The sequence below is a fragment of the Pleuronectes platessa genome, chromosome 7 (genome assembly GCF_947347685.1).
Source record: "Pleuronectes platessa chromosome 7, fPlePla1.1, whole genome shotgun sequence".
Lineage (NCBI taxonomy): Eukaryota > Metazoa > Chordata > Actinopteri > Pleuronectiformes > Pleuronectidae > Pleuronectes > Pleuronectes platessa.
This window is the reverse complement of record NC_070632.1, coordinates 6114517-6130300: the sequence shown is the minus strand read 5'-3', so window position 1 is coordinate 6130300 and position 15784 is coordinate 6114517. Positions and strand designations below refer to the sequence as shown.

The following is a 15784-nucleotide window of genomic DNA, read 5'->3' as shown; positions in this document are numbered from 1 at the left end:
TACACTGTATTTGGCGTCGGGAAGATTTTTTTTGGCAATTGCGGTGAAAACAACAACTCCCATGATCCCACGCTGCTTCTTGTTGTCATCAGTTAAAGTCTTTTGTTATTTTTTTGATTGAGAGACCCCTAGAGGTCGACCCTACACACTAACCCTCAGAGCTGAGAGCAGATTGTTCTATTGGTTTATGTACAGTGTTATACATCCCACTGAGTATAATCTATTCTGAGTGTATGTGCCTGCCGGCCAGATTTGCATGCGTCTTCCCCACCGTGTTTCCATATGTTCTGTGGTCACACCGACAGTATGTCGTGTGTTCAGTTCAAGTCCCAGCTGGTGGAGGAACAAGTTCCCACGTCACACATGCACTGAACTCACAGACGGCACACACAAGAAAAATCCACACAGGACTCTCGTGCCTCAGCTGCTCTAATTCAGTCTCGCTGTAGCAAACTTGTGTGTCTGTATCTAGCTGTGATTTGTGGTCAGGTTATATCAGGCTAACACACTATGATGCCATGATGAAGGAAAGAAATCTGCTCCAAAATTAAGTGGTTTGTACCTTGGTGTCATGTCACACCCCTTCACAAGAATTCATGGAAATCAATCAAGTAGTTTTTGTGTTATCCTTATGAGAATAACAAACTGTGTTGCCCCCTCACAGCTTCCCAGAGCCCAAGGTGACATCATCAGATTGCATGTTTTGATAGTTTGGAATAAAATCTCACATTTGCAAAGCATACAATTCATAAACTATAATTTTCTAAAATAGAAGCTCTGTTTTGTTTGCCAACCAATCAAATAATCTAATAACTGTTTGAGTGGAAATCCAGCCTTCCTTTAATACGGACAAAGGGACGTCTAAAAAGTGATCATGGCTATTCGTCTTCTAGAAGAAGTTGCACGTCTCTCTGCTGCCTGCAGGCTCCAGACAGATATAGGAAGCTAAGAGTGTGTTTTGATAACAGCAAAGTGTCCGTCTACATATTTCTCCCTTTATCGAGCTCTTTCACTCGGACTCCCTCCCCGTCTTTCTCTCTGCCTGCTGGCCCGACCACTCTCATTTCTTATATCATTCTGTGTGAGTGAGTGTGTGTGTGTGTGTGTGTGTGTGTGTGTGTGTGTGTGTGTGTGTGTGTGTGTGTGTGTGTGTGTGTGTGTGTGTGTGTGTGTGTGTGTGTGTGTGTGTGTGTGTGTGTGTGTGTACTGTGTGAGTCTCTGGATAGCTGCCTAAGCAGTGACGGAAACACCCGTTACCCCGTGGCTCTGGCTTGTAAGTGCTGTCTCTGGGCAGATCTACCTCCTTGGATAGGATACAGTGAGAGGCCGTAAGAGGAGGATGCCTTTGCTGCAGAGGAGGAGGAGAAGGAGGAGGAGGAGGAGGAGGAGGAGGAGGACGAGGACGAGGACGAGGACGAGGAGGAGCAGCGTGTTCATGTCTTCATCACATTGTTGAGGCTTGAATTTGTCTGCAGATTGAGTCCAGTGGTAGAGAGCACTTCACTCAACTCACATTTGGATGTTAATTAATTTAAAATAACCAAAGTGCTCCGCTGAAATCAGTGGCGTCACTTTGTATGAATTAAACATAATATATTCGGAGACTTTGTAAGAAGTTCTAGACCTTTGGACTGAGCCTTTCTGGGTGTATCCCTATTTTATCGACCAACTTCCATTGGGCTAAGTTAAGCTAAACGTCTGCTGGATAAGCTTTATTTTTAAAGGAGCAGTGAGTGGGATTTAGTGGCATCTAGTGGTGACGTGGCAGATTGCAACCAATAATCCCTCAACTTCCCTCTCTCTAGAGTCAATCTCTGTCTGATCTGTCTGTCCTGGGCCACTGTATGACGGACTATGTGGAAGAGGATCTGCTCACTTCATGGATGAAAAGGGCTCATTGTGTTATCATGGTGTGTTTTTCCCCAGGGTTTCCTGTCAGCGAGCAGCCAGCAACATGTGAGAATAACCTGAAGATGATTGATTAGCTGTCACTCCACTCCCTCTGGGCTCTGCTCAACAGCAACATCTGCATGAGTCAAGCATATCTCATGCGACTGCTCGGCCATTAGAGTCGAGGGACGAGGCTGTGAAGCTTCTGTTTGTCTCAACCTCCTTCAGAATAAATTATAAAGCCCAGAGAGTGAGTGGTGCAAAGTCAGACCGGTCTGTGAACCCTCCGTGTGCCAGGCAGCAGGAAACCGTACATGAATATATTACACATGGTGGTTGACATTTCCAGAGGTGTTTATCAGATTTCCCCTCCAGGACTGTGAACTCCTGCAGTGACCTCACTGAGGAAACATATCAGACAAGTCCCTGAAGCTGCAGGGTGGATACAGTCAGGTGTTAAAGTTCCTCTCCTAAATTTGGAGCCTCGAAACTACATTTCATTCAGAACTCGCAGATGTGTGATTATTCAAAAGGGCGCTTCCTCTATCTCTACCCCCCCCCCCCCCCCCGGCCTCATACCTGCACCTCGGTCTCTGCTCATCAAACACACAAACCTCTGCTCAGCTTCTGTTTTCTGATGAGTAGTGTGGGCTCTAGTTGTTGCACTGCAGTGGACATACGGCTTATCTAGCTCATGATATGACATACAAAAGTAAGACAAGTTAACTATTGGACCTCCCGTGTACATCTGTGTGTCTTTAACTCGTGTCGCCATCTCTAAAAAGACTCACTGAATGAAAAGATACAAAAACGTCAACACTTAACATTTATTACATTTATTTCCCAAAGGCCCTGGTGTGTTTGACCCGTCCTCCAACTCGGGGGCAACAATCCGGCCTGAGAGCGTCTGTGGTTGTAGATCAATCTGCACTGACTGGGTAAAATAATGCATCACAGGTGCCCCCCCCTCCTTTAATCCTCTTTTGCATTAGGAGGGGTCCGTAGCAGAGGCAGTAAACATGGACGGTTGGAGGGGAATCAATACCTCATGAGATGATGCCTTCCTCCACTTCTTTTACTTTTCCCTCACACTGTCCGTGAGTCCACCATCCCCCTCCTCATTTCCCATGGCGCCCCCTCCCCGGCTGGAGTGATCTGGGAATTATGGATCGATTCCTGCTCTATGTTGTGAACACGTACCAGGCCCCATGCGTTTCATTGTGTGTAGCGTGGCTTGAATTGTTGGTGAAACGCAGCTGACGGATTCCTTGTGATTTCTTCAAAGTGGATCAAAGCCCAGAGAAAACAGCTGTGGAATCACTGACCAATCTGTCACAGAGATGAAACTGTGTGTCTGTACCTTGTGACGTCTGCAGCACAGCAGGACGCCAACCTAATGGGATTAGACGCTGATTATTGTGTGGTTTATTGAGTGTTAATGACATCAGTGTTTTGAGGGAGGAAGGTTTGCCGCAGGTTGACCTCCGACCCCAGCAACAGGCTCGGGGATGCAGCCGAGCATAGAAACAAGGACCTGTCTGTCCTCGTGTTTTGGCCTCTGGTATGTGTGTGTGTGTGTGTTTGTGTGATGACCTGAAGGGAAGGTCATTGGTCATTGTGGCTGAGTCACATGTTAAAACCTCTTTGCCTGCATGTGCGCACTGATTGCCTCTTTTTCTGTTTGTTTATTATCTACGCTATGATTGTGTGTGTAGAGGGAGACAGGAGTTGGGGCTTTGGAAGCGGATCTTGTGATCGAGAGCAGAGACTGAGTGGCGGCAGGATGGAGTGGTGGTGGGATGGAGTGGTGGTGGGAGTCATGAGGGACTCAGCGCTATCTGATGGGTTTCTTTGTATTTATTGTATTTTATGGATTGTGACTTATTGGAGGCGAGGAAAGGAAGAGAGAAGGTGGGGATTTGTCGCTGGTTATAGGACAATTTAAAAGGTTTAGGGCGGCCAAGGCTCAGGAAGTAGAGCGGGTGGTCCACTATCACCAGAAGGTTGGCTGTTAGATCCCAGTGTCCCTCATTCCCTGGGAACGTGGGAGTGTCCTTGGGCAAGACCCTGAACGCCAACTAGCCACAAACGACTGTGCCAGCAGTGTGTGAGTGATGTGTGATAGAGAAAGTGCTGCACATAGATTCACTGTATGAGTGAGTGTGTGTGTCTGTGTGTGAGAGAGAGAGTGAAAATACAAACCATTTAAAAAAGACGATAAAAGTTATTTCAGTTTGACCCTTATGATTTTGTTTTTGGCCCCACTTTTTAAAATCTCTTGACACCCTCATGAAAGCTGGACAGACTTTCCCTCCCCGTTCTTTTCTTTTCTCTCTGCAGAAACCCCTTCAGGCCCAGACTCTGTTTTCCAGAAAGTTCCTTTTTACCGCAGTGAAATACAGTCGCTGCTCGGAGGGACCGGGGAACCGGAGCCTGCAGGCTGCTGTATTGATTGGTCGTCTACTTTAGCGAAGTGTGCTGGAAACTCTGTAGGCGTAGCAGAAAGGCAAGGAAAACAAAGGTCTTCACTGTGTGGGCTCCGGCTTGTGCCTCCATCACGTGAATTTAATGTTTGTTTATTAAAAAAAAAAGCATCAGCCTACTTCAGTTATTCTGCCGTGGTTGTGTCTAGACGGAGCAAAATCGAGTTTCAGCTTCTTTCCTGATTATCCTCTCTGCATGCAGAGGGAAGAGAAGCGTCCCAGTTCCATGTCCAGGGGCCATTACATCCAGAGAAGATGTAGAGCAAGAACAACCGCGATCGGTCCTCTGCCTCGTCACAATTACAGTGCACGTATACAGTGGCATGCATGAGCACGTCACTGTGTGTGTGTGTGTGTGTGTGTGTGTGTGTGTGACACAGAATCAGGGTCAGAGGATCTGTCTTTGTCACTTTTACCCAGTTAGGGTCTGTACACTCTTAGACATGTATTAGATTATCCTGTAGTTCAGCCATTTAATTAACCCTGTCCTCCATCATGGGAGCTCTGATGTCAAGTTAGGTCGGGAAGCTGAACGAGAAACAGAGGAAGGACCTTGACTGTTGTATAAGTGCATATGGAAGATTTATTATAATGTTGAGGTTAACAGGCCTGAAGATTTATGTAACCAAGACCTTTTAAAATCATCTCGTATTCTTGTGCAGGCATCTCAGCGCTGTCACGGCCTCACAGAGCTGCAAGCATAGAGCGTCGACTGTAAACAAAGATGGACGACACGTCTCCTCTTCCTCACGCTGCAAGAAAATTCAGACAAAATATTCCATCCAGTTTGGCTGCGTTCAAACTAAACATTTTTTAATTATATTTGGGGTTGGGTTTAGTCAGGTTCCTTTCCGGTTTGTCTAATTTTCTGTCAAGCACTGTCCCATCTGCTAACATGGATAAAGCAGAGTTTATGACCTATGCTGCAGTTACCCACATACCTACAGACAGACTGAGTTTTCTGTAATTATTATTAGGCGAAAATCCATATATTCTGCTTCCCACAGTTCTGCTCCTACGCTGCAGAAAAGCACTGAGTCACCCACTCGCCCCATCTGTCAGCTGCAAGAGAGTCGCTGTGCATCGCAGCCTGTGTTTGTCTGGCTCGGCCGCGTCCTCTCTATCAGGGAGATCGACCTCAGAGGGAGGAGACTGTGTTATCTGTGTATTCTGTCTCCTGTCGCTCCGGCTGCCTCTTTGAGTGCATTTACTGACCAATACCGATCGTCCTGCAAGCTCTCAAACACCTCTGTTGTTTTGTTTTTCCAGCGCTGTCCTCATTGCTCATTATATCTGCACCACTTAGTCGGACAAGGGGATAAGGGACCTTAGGACGGAGGGAGGCAAGGAGGGAGGGAGGGAGGGAGACGGAGGGGGTCGATGTCCACACTCCCTACATTAGGGCTCTAATGCGTCTTCACCCCAGGCGTGTTCCTGAAAAACTCAGATGACAGAGGAGACTCGGAAGCTAGGGATGAAAATGGTCTTTTGTCATTTAGGAGGATTATGACAGAGGGAGAAACCACTTAAAGGATTCCGGAACAAGAATGGATAAATGTATTAGAGGCAAATTGTCCTCGGAGAGAGATAAGAGGCCGAGGAGGAATGGAGGATTCAAGGAGTGAAGGATAAAGTTATGTTAAAAGATGAGAAGGCATTTGTACACTGGGAGGAGTTTTATAATTCAAATCCCTCAGACAGCTTTGTTTTTATTCTGTTATTTCAGTGTCAATGAACTTCTGAGCGTCTGTGGATCTCTGTGTTTATGAGGCTGTAACCCGAGGGAGAGTATCTGTCTGGGATGAGCTTTACCTCGTACACACACAGCTGCACACACACAACTTCAGACACACAAATATCCACGTAAGGCTGCATTGTCTCTTTAAAAAGCCTGTTTTGGGCTGCAGCACATTTACCACGAGAGAGGCTGTGACACTGGGATACCTGACAATTTTAAACCTTTATTGTTAAAGTAACTTATGATGCAAAATGTTTGTCTTGTATGATATTAAACTGATTATATTTGGGTTTACAAATGTTTCACCGACAAACAAGCTTTGGGGAAATGATTCCAGGACAATTTATGGAGATTTTATTGACCAAACAATCAATCACTCATGAACAAATCAGCAGAATAATCAATAATGAAGATGTTTTAGTTTAGTCGGAGCCCTAATACTCTAAAGTAAGAGTAAGACATGCACATCGATTCCTTCTTGATTTACATTTCTACGTCTGCCAGGGAGGTTATGGTTTCATGTGTGTTTCTTTATCCGTCTGTCTGGTAGTTTGCAGTTTCACACACAAAACCTGGTAGAGGGATGTAGTGAGATTGTGAGATTTTCTCAGAGAATCATTTGTGGATCTCGATGAAAAAGTATGAATATGTGGAAAATCTGTATCTAGTGAGTTTAAATGTGGCTTCCTTCCTGAAGGCACTCTGAATCAAATCCTCCTCTCGCTCTCCTCTCTCTGACGACTCTTCTTGTTCTCCAGTGAATGACAGGACTCAGGGATGAATACCAGGGAAGTGCATGTTCAACTCCGCCTGCAGCCGTGTGTGTTTCTGAATTAGTGTGCTGCAGCGGCCCGGCGAGTCGGCCGTGTGTTTTTGTGGTCGACTTGCTCATGATCTCCTCGAGGCCACATTACCGAGCAGAGCAGAGCAGAGCAGAGAGAGAGAGAGAGAGAGAGAGAGAGAGCTATGCATGACACAGTTTCTGCTGGTGCAGTTTGTGCAGGTTGTTCGAGCTCTGATGGTTTTTCCTCCCGTCTGCTGGCGCTCCCGACGATCGTAGAGGACGAGCTGGTGAAAGGCTCCAGGACTCACAGAGCAGCGGAGAATGTAAAGATGGATTTTAAGAGAAAAAAAAGAGGCAATAAAGAGTCATTAGGAATTCTGTGAACCAATCACACGCCCAGCTGCCTCTCTGTCCACCGATTCAATGGTCATTCAGCCAGGCACCGCCGGAGCACACAGCCGCATTCAAGCAGTCCGAGAGTCTTTCTTTTATCACAAGCGGACGTGAGCCAAATTGAATGTGTTTAACAAGCCACCTCTTTTGAGCTAAACACAGCCCGTCCCCTGGCAGACCCCTCAGCACCATGCACTGCACACATTGTGTTGGGCCCAACGTGACAGATGTGACGCTGAAGCACATAAAGACCTGTTTCTGCTGTTAACCTGCGTTAAACAGTATAATATGTAGCATGGCATATTGTTATCAGAGGATTAATAGGCTCCAGGGAACTAAATAGCATTTATGTGAAGAGAGGATTCACATTCATGTCTGTAAAGTTTTCATATGTAGACAGTCATTCATGAATGAAAGAGGTTTCAACTAAAGACATTGAATTGAAGGATTTAAATGGATCAGTAGAGCATGTTTTGATTCTCACCCAAAACCATGAGAATCCATTAACTCCTAAAGGTTTTACCACAAAGTAAATTCATCATAACCAGGTATTGGCTCAGTTAAGTTACTGTTAAGTTACTTAAGTTACTGATGTTGATCTAATGATCAACATCATTAGAAACACTTGAATACTATGAATGAAGAAGAAATATTTATATGTGTTACGTCCCTAAGATGTCTAGGGTATGAGGGACATGTATTTAATTTCGTCATAATAGCGACAGACAAAAATATCATTCAACCATATGAACCATATGATCAAATAACTCAAGTAGAGAGATGAGAGGAAGTTTGATCTTTGATGAACTCAATAAAACATAACTCTGATGAAATATTTCCAAAGGCTTTAGTTTTTGTTTCTTGTCTCAGAGTGTCATCATGTTATTCTGAGCTGCAATGACAGAATAAAGAATCAACAGTGACAGGAATCAAATTATCTTAAGCTATACAAGTAAATTATCTGTAACAGCAAATTCATTCCACTGATCAATTTATAAAAAAATTGCTCTTTACAGTAAACTCTTTTGTCCCTGTCAGGATGCTGTAGGAATGGTGACGCTGGTTTTCCAGTGATCTGATTGGTCAGATTAATCTGCTCCAGAGCAAGTTAGAGGTGCAGTGCAAGTTACCTTGGAAATATGGAATCCAAAACTTTCTACTGATGATTATGTAATTTCAACTTCACAAAACAGAATCAAATATTTTATAATACATGCAAAGTACAGACTTTAAACAGTGTCACCGAACTGTATTTTTTTTAATAATGTAATTAATCAGTTGTATTTGTTAATCTCATTGGAGGGATTGACCTCTATTGTTGCTGGGCTGTGATTAGCCAGCTTCCTCTGGCTGGTGGAAATGTGCCTGTGTGTTTTTATAGATGACAGATCTCTTGACTTGGCACTTTTCCCTGTGGCCGAGCACATGGGGACATTTCTCTGCCCTTGATGAAGGGCGAAATGTGCCGGAGCAGTTTCTCTTTCAAAACAAACTATATTAATGGATCATCAGGGGTTCGCCTGTTAATTATATATCAGAGTAACTTTAGGATGTTAAACATATGAAACACAGAAGGATTTGTGTAGCAAACATCTTTTAATCTTATTCAGACTCAGCTCTACGCTTCATGATATCATCGGCTTTGTCTCAGTTTTGGTTTGATACTTGAGAAAGCCTGTGTAGGACGTTGGAGACAAGGGATTTGAAAAAGAAGTGGAAATTTAGGAGGTCTAATTAAAGACACTAGTGAGATGCATTATGGGAACAATAGGATCCAACATCTTGGCCTCTGATTCTTTGATTTAGACCCGTTTCCCCTGCCTCTGGTGAGTCTCCCAACTTTATGGACACGTGAAATCCACTGAGCATCTGGAGAACACAGAGATTTACTCCTCTGGTCTTATTCAGAGCAGAAGTTGAACTGGAGGTTATAATAAGTGATTCTTTGCATCATTTTGAAAACACTGGTTAACTCACTAATCAAACTGCATAATCGGTTTCATTTGAAACATCACATTGAAAGACAACAGAGAGAGAACCAGCAGTTTACCCTGTTACCTCTCCTCCTCCTGTGTGAATGACTGAGTCTGGAATAAACAAACACTCGTGGTCGTGGCTGCTTTGCAACCCGTCGAGCAAGTTGACAACACAGCGAGGCCACATATGCTTCAGTTTTGTTTTCACAGCGTGCAGGTACACAGGCTGCAGCAGGACACACACTCACAAACATATACACACACACACAGACACAAACACACACACACACACACACACACACAGCTGTATTGGCTTTGAAGCAGCAGTCTGACATGTCTCTCTCCATGGTTCTGAAATCCCTGATATGGTTGGCTGGGCTGGCCATCTGGACAGTAGTGTGTGTGTGTGTGTGTGTGTGTGCGTGTGTTTGTGTCATTCATAAGTATTCTGCGTCTTATGATTTGACTAAAACCATAATTTCTGCTTCCCCACAACTTATCAAACCATCGCAGTAGCAGAGATTAGGCCTGAGCAGTCCGTCTTTTTTTGTTGATATTTAAATCACTGCATGATCAAGATTTAAAGCTTTTATAGAATAAGAAAGATTGAAATACAGTAGAGGTTACTTTAGGTTAGTTGTACAATTTATTTATTGAATCCGAATCATGTTAACAATTTAAAAACCTCAATCTTAGCACCTTCAATTAATCTCTCACTGTGCGCTCATTAAGAATTAATTAAAGGTTCCCAGAGTGTCACTGTCATCTAATTAAAATCCACATTAATTAGAACTTGAACACATGAGGGCACATTCATAAATTATGAAATACAGTTGATGGTTGTTCCCGTCGCCTGCTGCAGTGGTTGAAGTGAAACTTCCATCGTGTGCGATTAGCTCTAAGCTTCGACCTCTGACCTTGAAGTTTTAATCAAGTCTGGACGCTGGGCTCACTTTATATATCTTTCTATAAATAAACCCGTTTTTCTTTTTTTTACAGTCCCTGCTGTCGGGTCGACCTCGTGCTTTACATTAATCATGGAAGGTTGCTGGAGATTAATTTGCGGTTGTGGGAACACTTTGCTCTTTTTCTCCCTCCCGGGTGTAAAAATAGAAACAAACATCTTTGGCCCTCCCCTGACTCCTCATTAGGGACTGCAACAAACAGGGAAGGATTTAACACACACACACACACACACACACACACTCCTCCTCTCTCACCAGTGTTTCCCTCTATCTGCACCTCTTCCCATGGCCCCAGGGATGAATATCTATAGAAGGGGACCCTATTGTCTGGACTTTTTTCCACTGAGGCTCAGAAGGCTGCGTAGCCTCAAGGTTGAATGCATTATGGGGGATTTTTAGCCACACCCAATGCCAGAGACTCCATATTAATATCATCCTGAGGAAATGGTATTAAACTTTAATCTTGCACGCTGTTCTTCTGCCTTGAATAACTGTGTTGTGTTTGCCAATTAGGACCCAGATACAGAGACACTGCAGATCCATCACTGTAATGAAGCATTGTGCAGCATCGTCAGCGCTGTTCCAGTAATGAGCCTGTTCTATCCGGGGCTGTCATCAATGTTATTTTTAGCCTTTACAGTGCAACAGCAACAGGGGGGCCCGGGCTGCGTTTCCTTTATGTACAGACGTTGGATGTCGGCCATCAGTGTCACTCACTGTGATTTCCTCTAAAAGGGGAAAGTGAGCAGATGGAGGGAGAGAACTTCGAGGGTTGTTATGAAACCATCTGCCTCTCGTTTCGCATCCAGGACCCACAGATACTCTGTGGGCGAGTAGCTGCGGAATCACTGACTGTAGCTGAGGCCGTTTCCGCAAAACCTAAACACACTGTTTACTTTCCACAAAATGTTTCTTTCAGGCCAGACAAGTTTAAATTAATATTTTGACAAGTTCTGCAGCACCGGCAAGAGTCGAACTTCATTTCTAACCAGCATGCATTGCTCCAAGTCCAGTATGCTTCACTTATATATGCATCCAGACTCCTCATGAAGTACAGTGAAGGTGAAATCTATTGAATCTGTTCAACCTCCCCCCCGCAGGGCCCAGCTGTTGCTGCGACGCCTGCTCGGACGTTGACGGCCTCTCGTGTGAAGAGAGGTTTGGGAACTCATTCAGTCGCAATGTGCTTTGAATTAATCAGCCGGTTTGTTCCCGGGGGGGGGCCTCACACTTAATCACACTGTACCCCAGAGAGAGCGAGAGAGGCCACCAGGGAGAGAGAGCGAGAGAGAGAGAGAAAACAAGAGAGTGTGAAAGAGAGTGAGAAATAAAAGAGCTGGAAAATGAGTTTTTTTTAATTCTGGTCATTACTGAGCAGAGTCCTTGAGGAAGATTTTTGTGTTTGAGTGGCTAAATGTTCAGGTTATTTACAGACACAATGTGCTGGACTGATTATTGCCTTCTCTGATTCATATGCTAAATGGTACATTTGTAATTCAAAGGGGAAAAAGGAGTCTATTGAATTTGAATAAAAATATCCACTTGGGGGGGATCAGTGCTTGAATAACAATGAATTTACCTGATTTACTGCATGTTACTAAATACCTACATTGATAGACCGGATAAAGTGTGAGCATCATTTTTAATATGTGTGACCTTGACTGGGAACGTTAGATGAGTATTGATACGTCGGGTCGGACGGAGTTGATCGATAATCCTTGGCGTTCAAATCTCATCACGGTGATTTAAACTCATAACTCGGCCTTCTGGTCTGTGCCGGTGTTAAATACCCTGAATCTACTCAAGTAGATTTTTCGGATTGTTATAAATCCCCCCCTGTCTAATATTATAGCAGACGCCGCTTTATTTAGCCCGTTAGCTCATAATTCAACATTAAATTCAACGATGAAAAATGACTGTGCTGTGAAGAGACAGCTGCACACTGTATCCTCCAAGTAACGGCTGCATTCAGCTTATGAAAGATTCTTCCCGAGCACAGACGACGTTGCTGCATGGCGCGGAGGGATTGGAAAAAAGGTCTGCGAGTGAATTATTAATTCATCCAGTCCAAAATATATGACTCCCTCATGACTGCACAGTCGATGGGGTCGAGTAACTCTGTCCAGGAATGGCGTCCTGGAGACTGTGATAACTACACACGCTGGATTGTTGACGGTGTCATGTGGCGATTGTAAACCGTGAAATTTATTTTTCCTATATTGTACTGATATTGATCCATTCGTCTCTCCCAGAGGCGGCGGGCACCATCCCCGTTTCTCCTGCAGACAAAGTGGAGGAGGGCTCTTATTTATTGAAGCACTGAAGCTGCAGCTGCATGGACATGGACATGGAGGAGCAGCCTGGTGTGGAAAACAGTGCACGACTGCAGGATGATATAATGTTGAGGAAAGGTTGTTCTCTTAAGATATTGTTGCCCTCTGCATCTTCTTAGCTGTGTAGTTTGGTGCAGTAGGTCTGGTGTGGTGTGCCTTAACTCTGTTTTGCTGTTGACGCCTGATTTGATTTTGTCAATCAGGCCCCGGGTCCTTTATCACGACCAGTCAGCTCTTAGAGCCGTGAAAACCTGTGTCAGGAGAATGGGAACAGTGTGTCTATTGATCCGAGTGAAACGGCATCTCACACAGTCAGGGAGCAGGTGTCTCTGAGGGACAGCCCCAAAGAACAGCCCTCTCATGAACTGGGATGTTTGACTATAAGACCTGGATCCGTGGTCTTTGTTGGTTGATGTTTCTGTTTATATTTTATACTTTAATGCGTCAGAACCAGCCAGTGGCCAGAGGCACAGAAATTAATGGTCAGAGCAAAAGTTTGACGTGACCTCAAAAAGCACATTTCTTGCCTTGTGAAATTGATATCTCAAGATCACGTCGAGGGAAACTCTTCGAATTTGGCTAAAGCGTTCAGTTGGACTCAGGGATGAACTGGTAAGAGTTGGGAGGTCAAAGGTCACTCCTTTTTACGCAGCTTTCCAAATTTGGGATTAACGTCCTCTTACACTCACGGATTAGATTCCCGTGGTCAAAGGTTAAAGCTCATTTTCACATCAGCATCACAAAACATATTTTTAGCCTCTTTAACACGATGTCTGAAGTCTGCCTGAACAGAATTCAGGACCAGTTGTCACAGGGACTCAAACATAAGCTGATTAGATCCGAGAGGTCAAAAGTCACTGTGACCTCATGAGTCTGGAAATTAAATGTTTGATAACTGAAACTTCCCTGGTTGGAGGAGGTTTACAGCTGGAGGATGATAATTCTAGTCACATAGCTTATGCTCTGCCATCATCTTCTACCCATCCCTCCTTTCTCTTCTTCCCCCAGGCGTTCGGCCAGGCCTACACCAACCAGCGTAAGGTGGCGGAGGATGGGGAGACCAACGAGGAGACTCTGCTGCAGGAATCAGCCTCCAAAGAGGCCTACTACACCGGACGGGTGATGGAGCTGCAGACGGAGGTGACGCTGAGCCGCTCGGTGGCGTCCAACACGCAGGCGGAAAACGAGCGGCTCAACGTGCTCACACAGGAGCTGCGGGAGGTGAGTTTATAAACACTCAGCGGCATATATTATTTAGATCGTTATGTTCAGAACAGAACTTTCATTTTAAATATGCAGGTCTGATGCAGTACAAATACACAACTTTCTAGTATGTTAGATAAAGGAATCACTGTAAATTTAAGATAATTTAAGAAACATTTGAGTAAAGAGAAAAAAATCTTATTTATTTTGTAAAGGTTTCCATTTAATGCACAACGATAAATAAGAGACACAAATAACATATGCACTTTGGTTGTGTTTCCTATGTGAAGAAGGACATGTCTCATCTCATGTGCAGCACATTGACTTACATGAGATCCACGTGTCTGACAGGGGCCAAAGGGCCACAGTGACTGGCAGAGCCCCGAGAGGAACAATACACACATGCGTACGTGCATGCATGCATGCAAACATGTCGGCAGCCACTGTGTCGGCCGCTGCACAAGTTCGAGCCGGGTTCAGACACCACGGCCACGACCCCATTGTGGGGGGCAAATCCGGCGCTAAGCTGGGGAATAAGTGAAATGCCCTGAGCTCGGCACATGTGTAGGGACAGAGCTGAGCGGGGCTGCTCTCATCACGCAACCATAACAGTCACAGCACGCACACACACACATGCACATGCACACGCACACACACCCATTCACTAAACTCATCTGGGAGTGTTGTGACGTTCAGTTGCTACACACACACACACAATCTATTACAGCCTATATTCACAAAATGTCAGAAGGAACATAAGCAGCTTAACGTAACACACAGAAGCTAAATCAAGATGTTGATCAAAATCAATATTTTCTATTTGGAAACATCTGACTTTATAAGCCTTGTCGATAAACAGACGTTGAGCTGATATTTCTCTCTCATGCACATCAGTGGTTTGAAGTGTTCAAATACCTTCATTCTGTCTTTGAAATCCTCATTTACATGTGGGATCCTCATTAGTAAAGAGAGGCTGTGTTTCCATCTTGAGAAGCAGGTGTTGAAACCACACTGGGGAGTTAATTCATCACAGATCAGGTCTTATCTGGCAGCGCCGTAAACATGTGCAGATCTATCGAGGAAAAACTGCTGGGGAATCTACAGGCACATGTCAGAACATCAGGAATTACAATGAACTGGATATTTATCACCGATCGTGTGAAGAATCAGACACATTCTCCCTGTTCTCCTTCACCTCAGCTGCAGTGCTGCTATTGATGAATATTACAACACATCCACTGCAGTTGCCAGAGCTTCACAAATCTATCAAAGCTGTCGCAGTCCCAGTCGGTGCTGTGAACTCCAGGTCAGGGGCCGGGTGGCCCAGCTCGGCCCCGTGCCGGGCCCTGTGCCGGGCCCTGTGCCAGTGTTGTGTGCTGCACTGTCCCTGACCCCGGCCCTGCAGCCCCTGATCAGCTCTGCTTCCATCGAGCCTCCCTGACTGATAATTGGCCTGTAATCCTGTTTGCTTCATTCTCGGCTCAGTGTTAAGTCGTTTCAATAATATAGTCGATTTCTGAGGATACCATGTTTGGTTTCAGTTTTCTTGTCCTGGATCAGTACAAAAGTATTTTTTATTACTCGAGGCTGCACTACACTGAGCTTTGGACTTTAGCTGCAAGAATATATGAGCTGCTGTCAGCCACTGTACAAATCAAAAGATTCAGTGGATCTTAATGGTCTCTCAGTTTCAGTCCAGTTTCAGTCAGTTTTAAAATAACCATCCACCCTCAAACACACACATACATCTCGAGAGTGTGGGTTTAAAGCCCAGAATAAATGTGCCTGTGCTGCATGAGCGTCATCCTCCAGAGAGTGTTTCACCAGCTCCTGACACTGTGTCGGGGTCAGCACTTCTGCCTTCTGCACAGGGAGCTGCAGGGAGCTCTGCAGTGAGAGGAGCACGCACACACACACACACGCACGCACACGCACACACACACACACACAATATAACCATCTGCCTACTCATTGCAATGTTCTGGATACATTTAGTTTTGTTATTATGTACACACAAGA

At 44.8% G+C, this 15784-nt stretch overlaps 1 protein-coding gene across 1 annotated transcript in view; it reads left to right on the top strand.

Moving 5' to 3' along the window:
- Positions 1–15784, top strand: part of bicd1a (bicaudal D homolog 1a) — a 31635-nt gene that overhangs the window by 3908 nt on the left and 11943 nt on the right. Inside the window, exon 2 of the mRNA XM_053427754.1 lies at positions 13571–13783. Within this exon, the coding sequence (XP_053283729.1) occupies positions 13571–13783 (213 nt within the window). The remainder of the gene's footprint in view (positions 1–13570; positions 13784–15784) is intronic.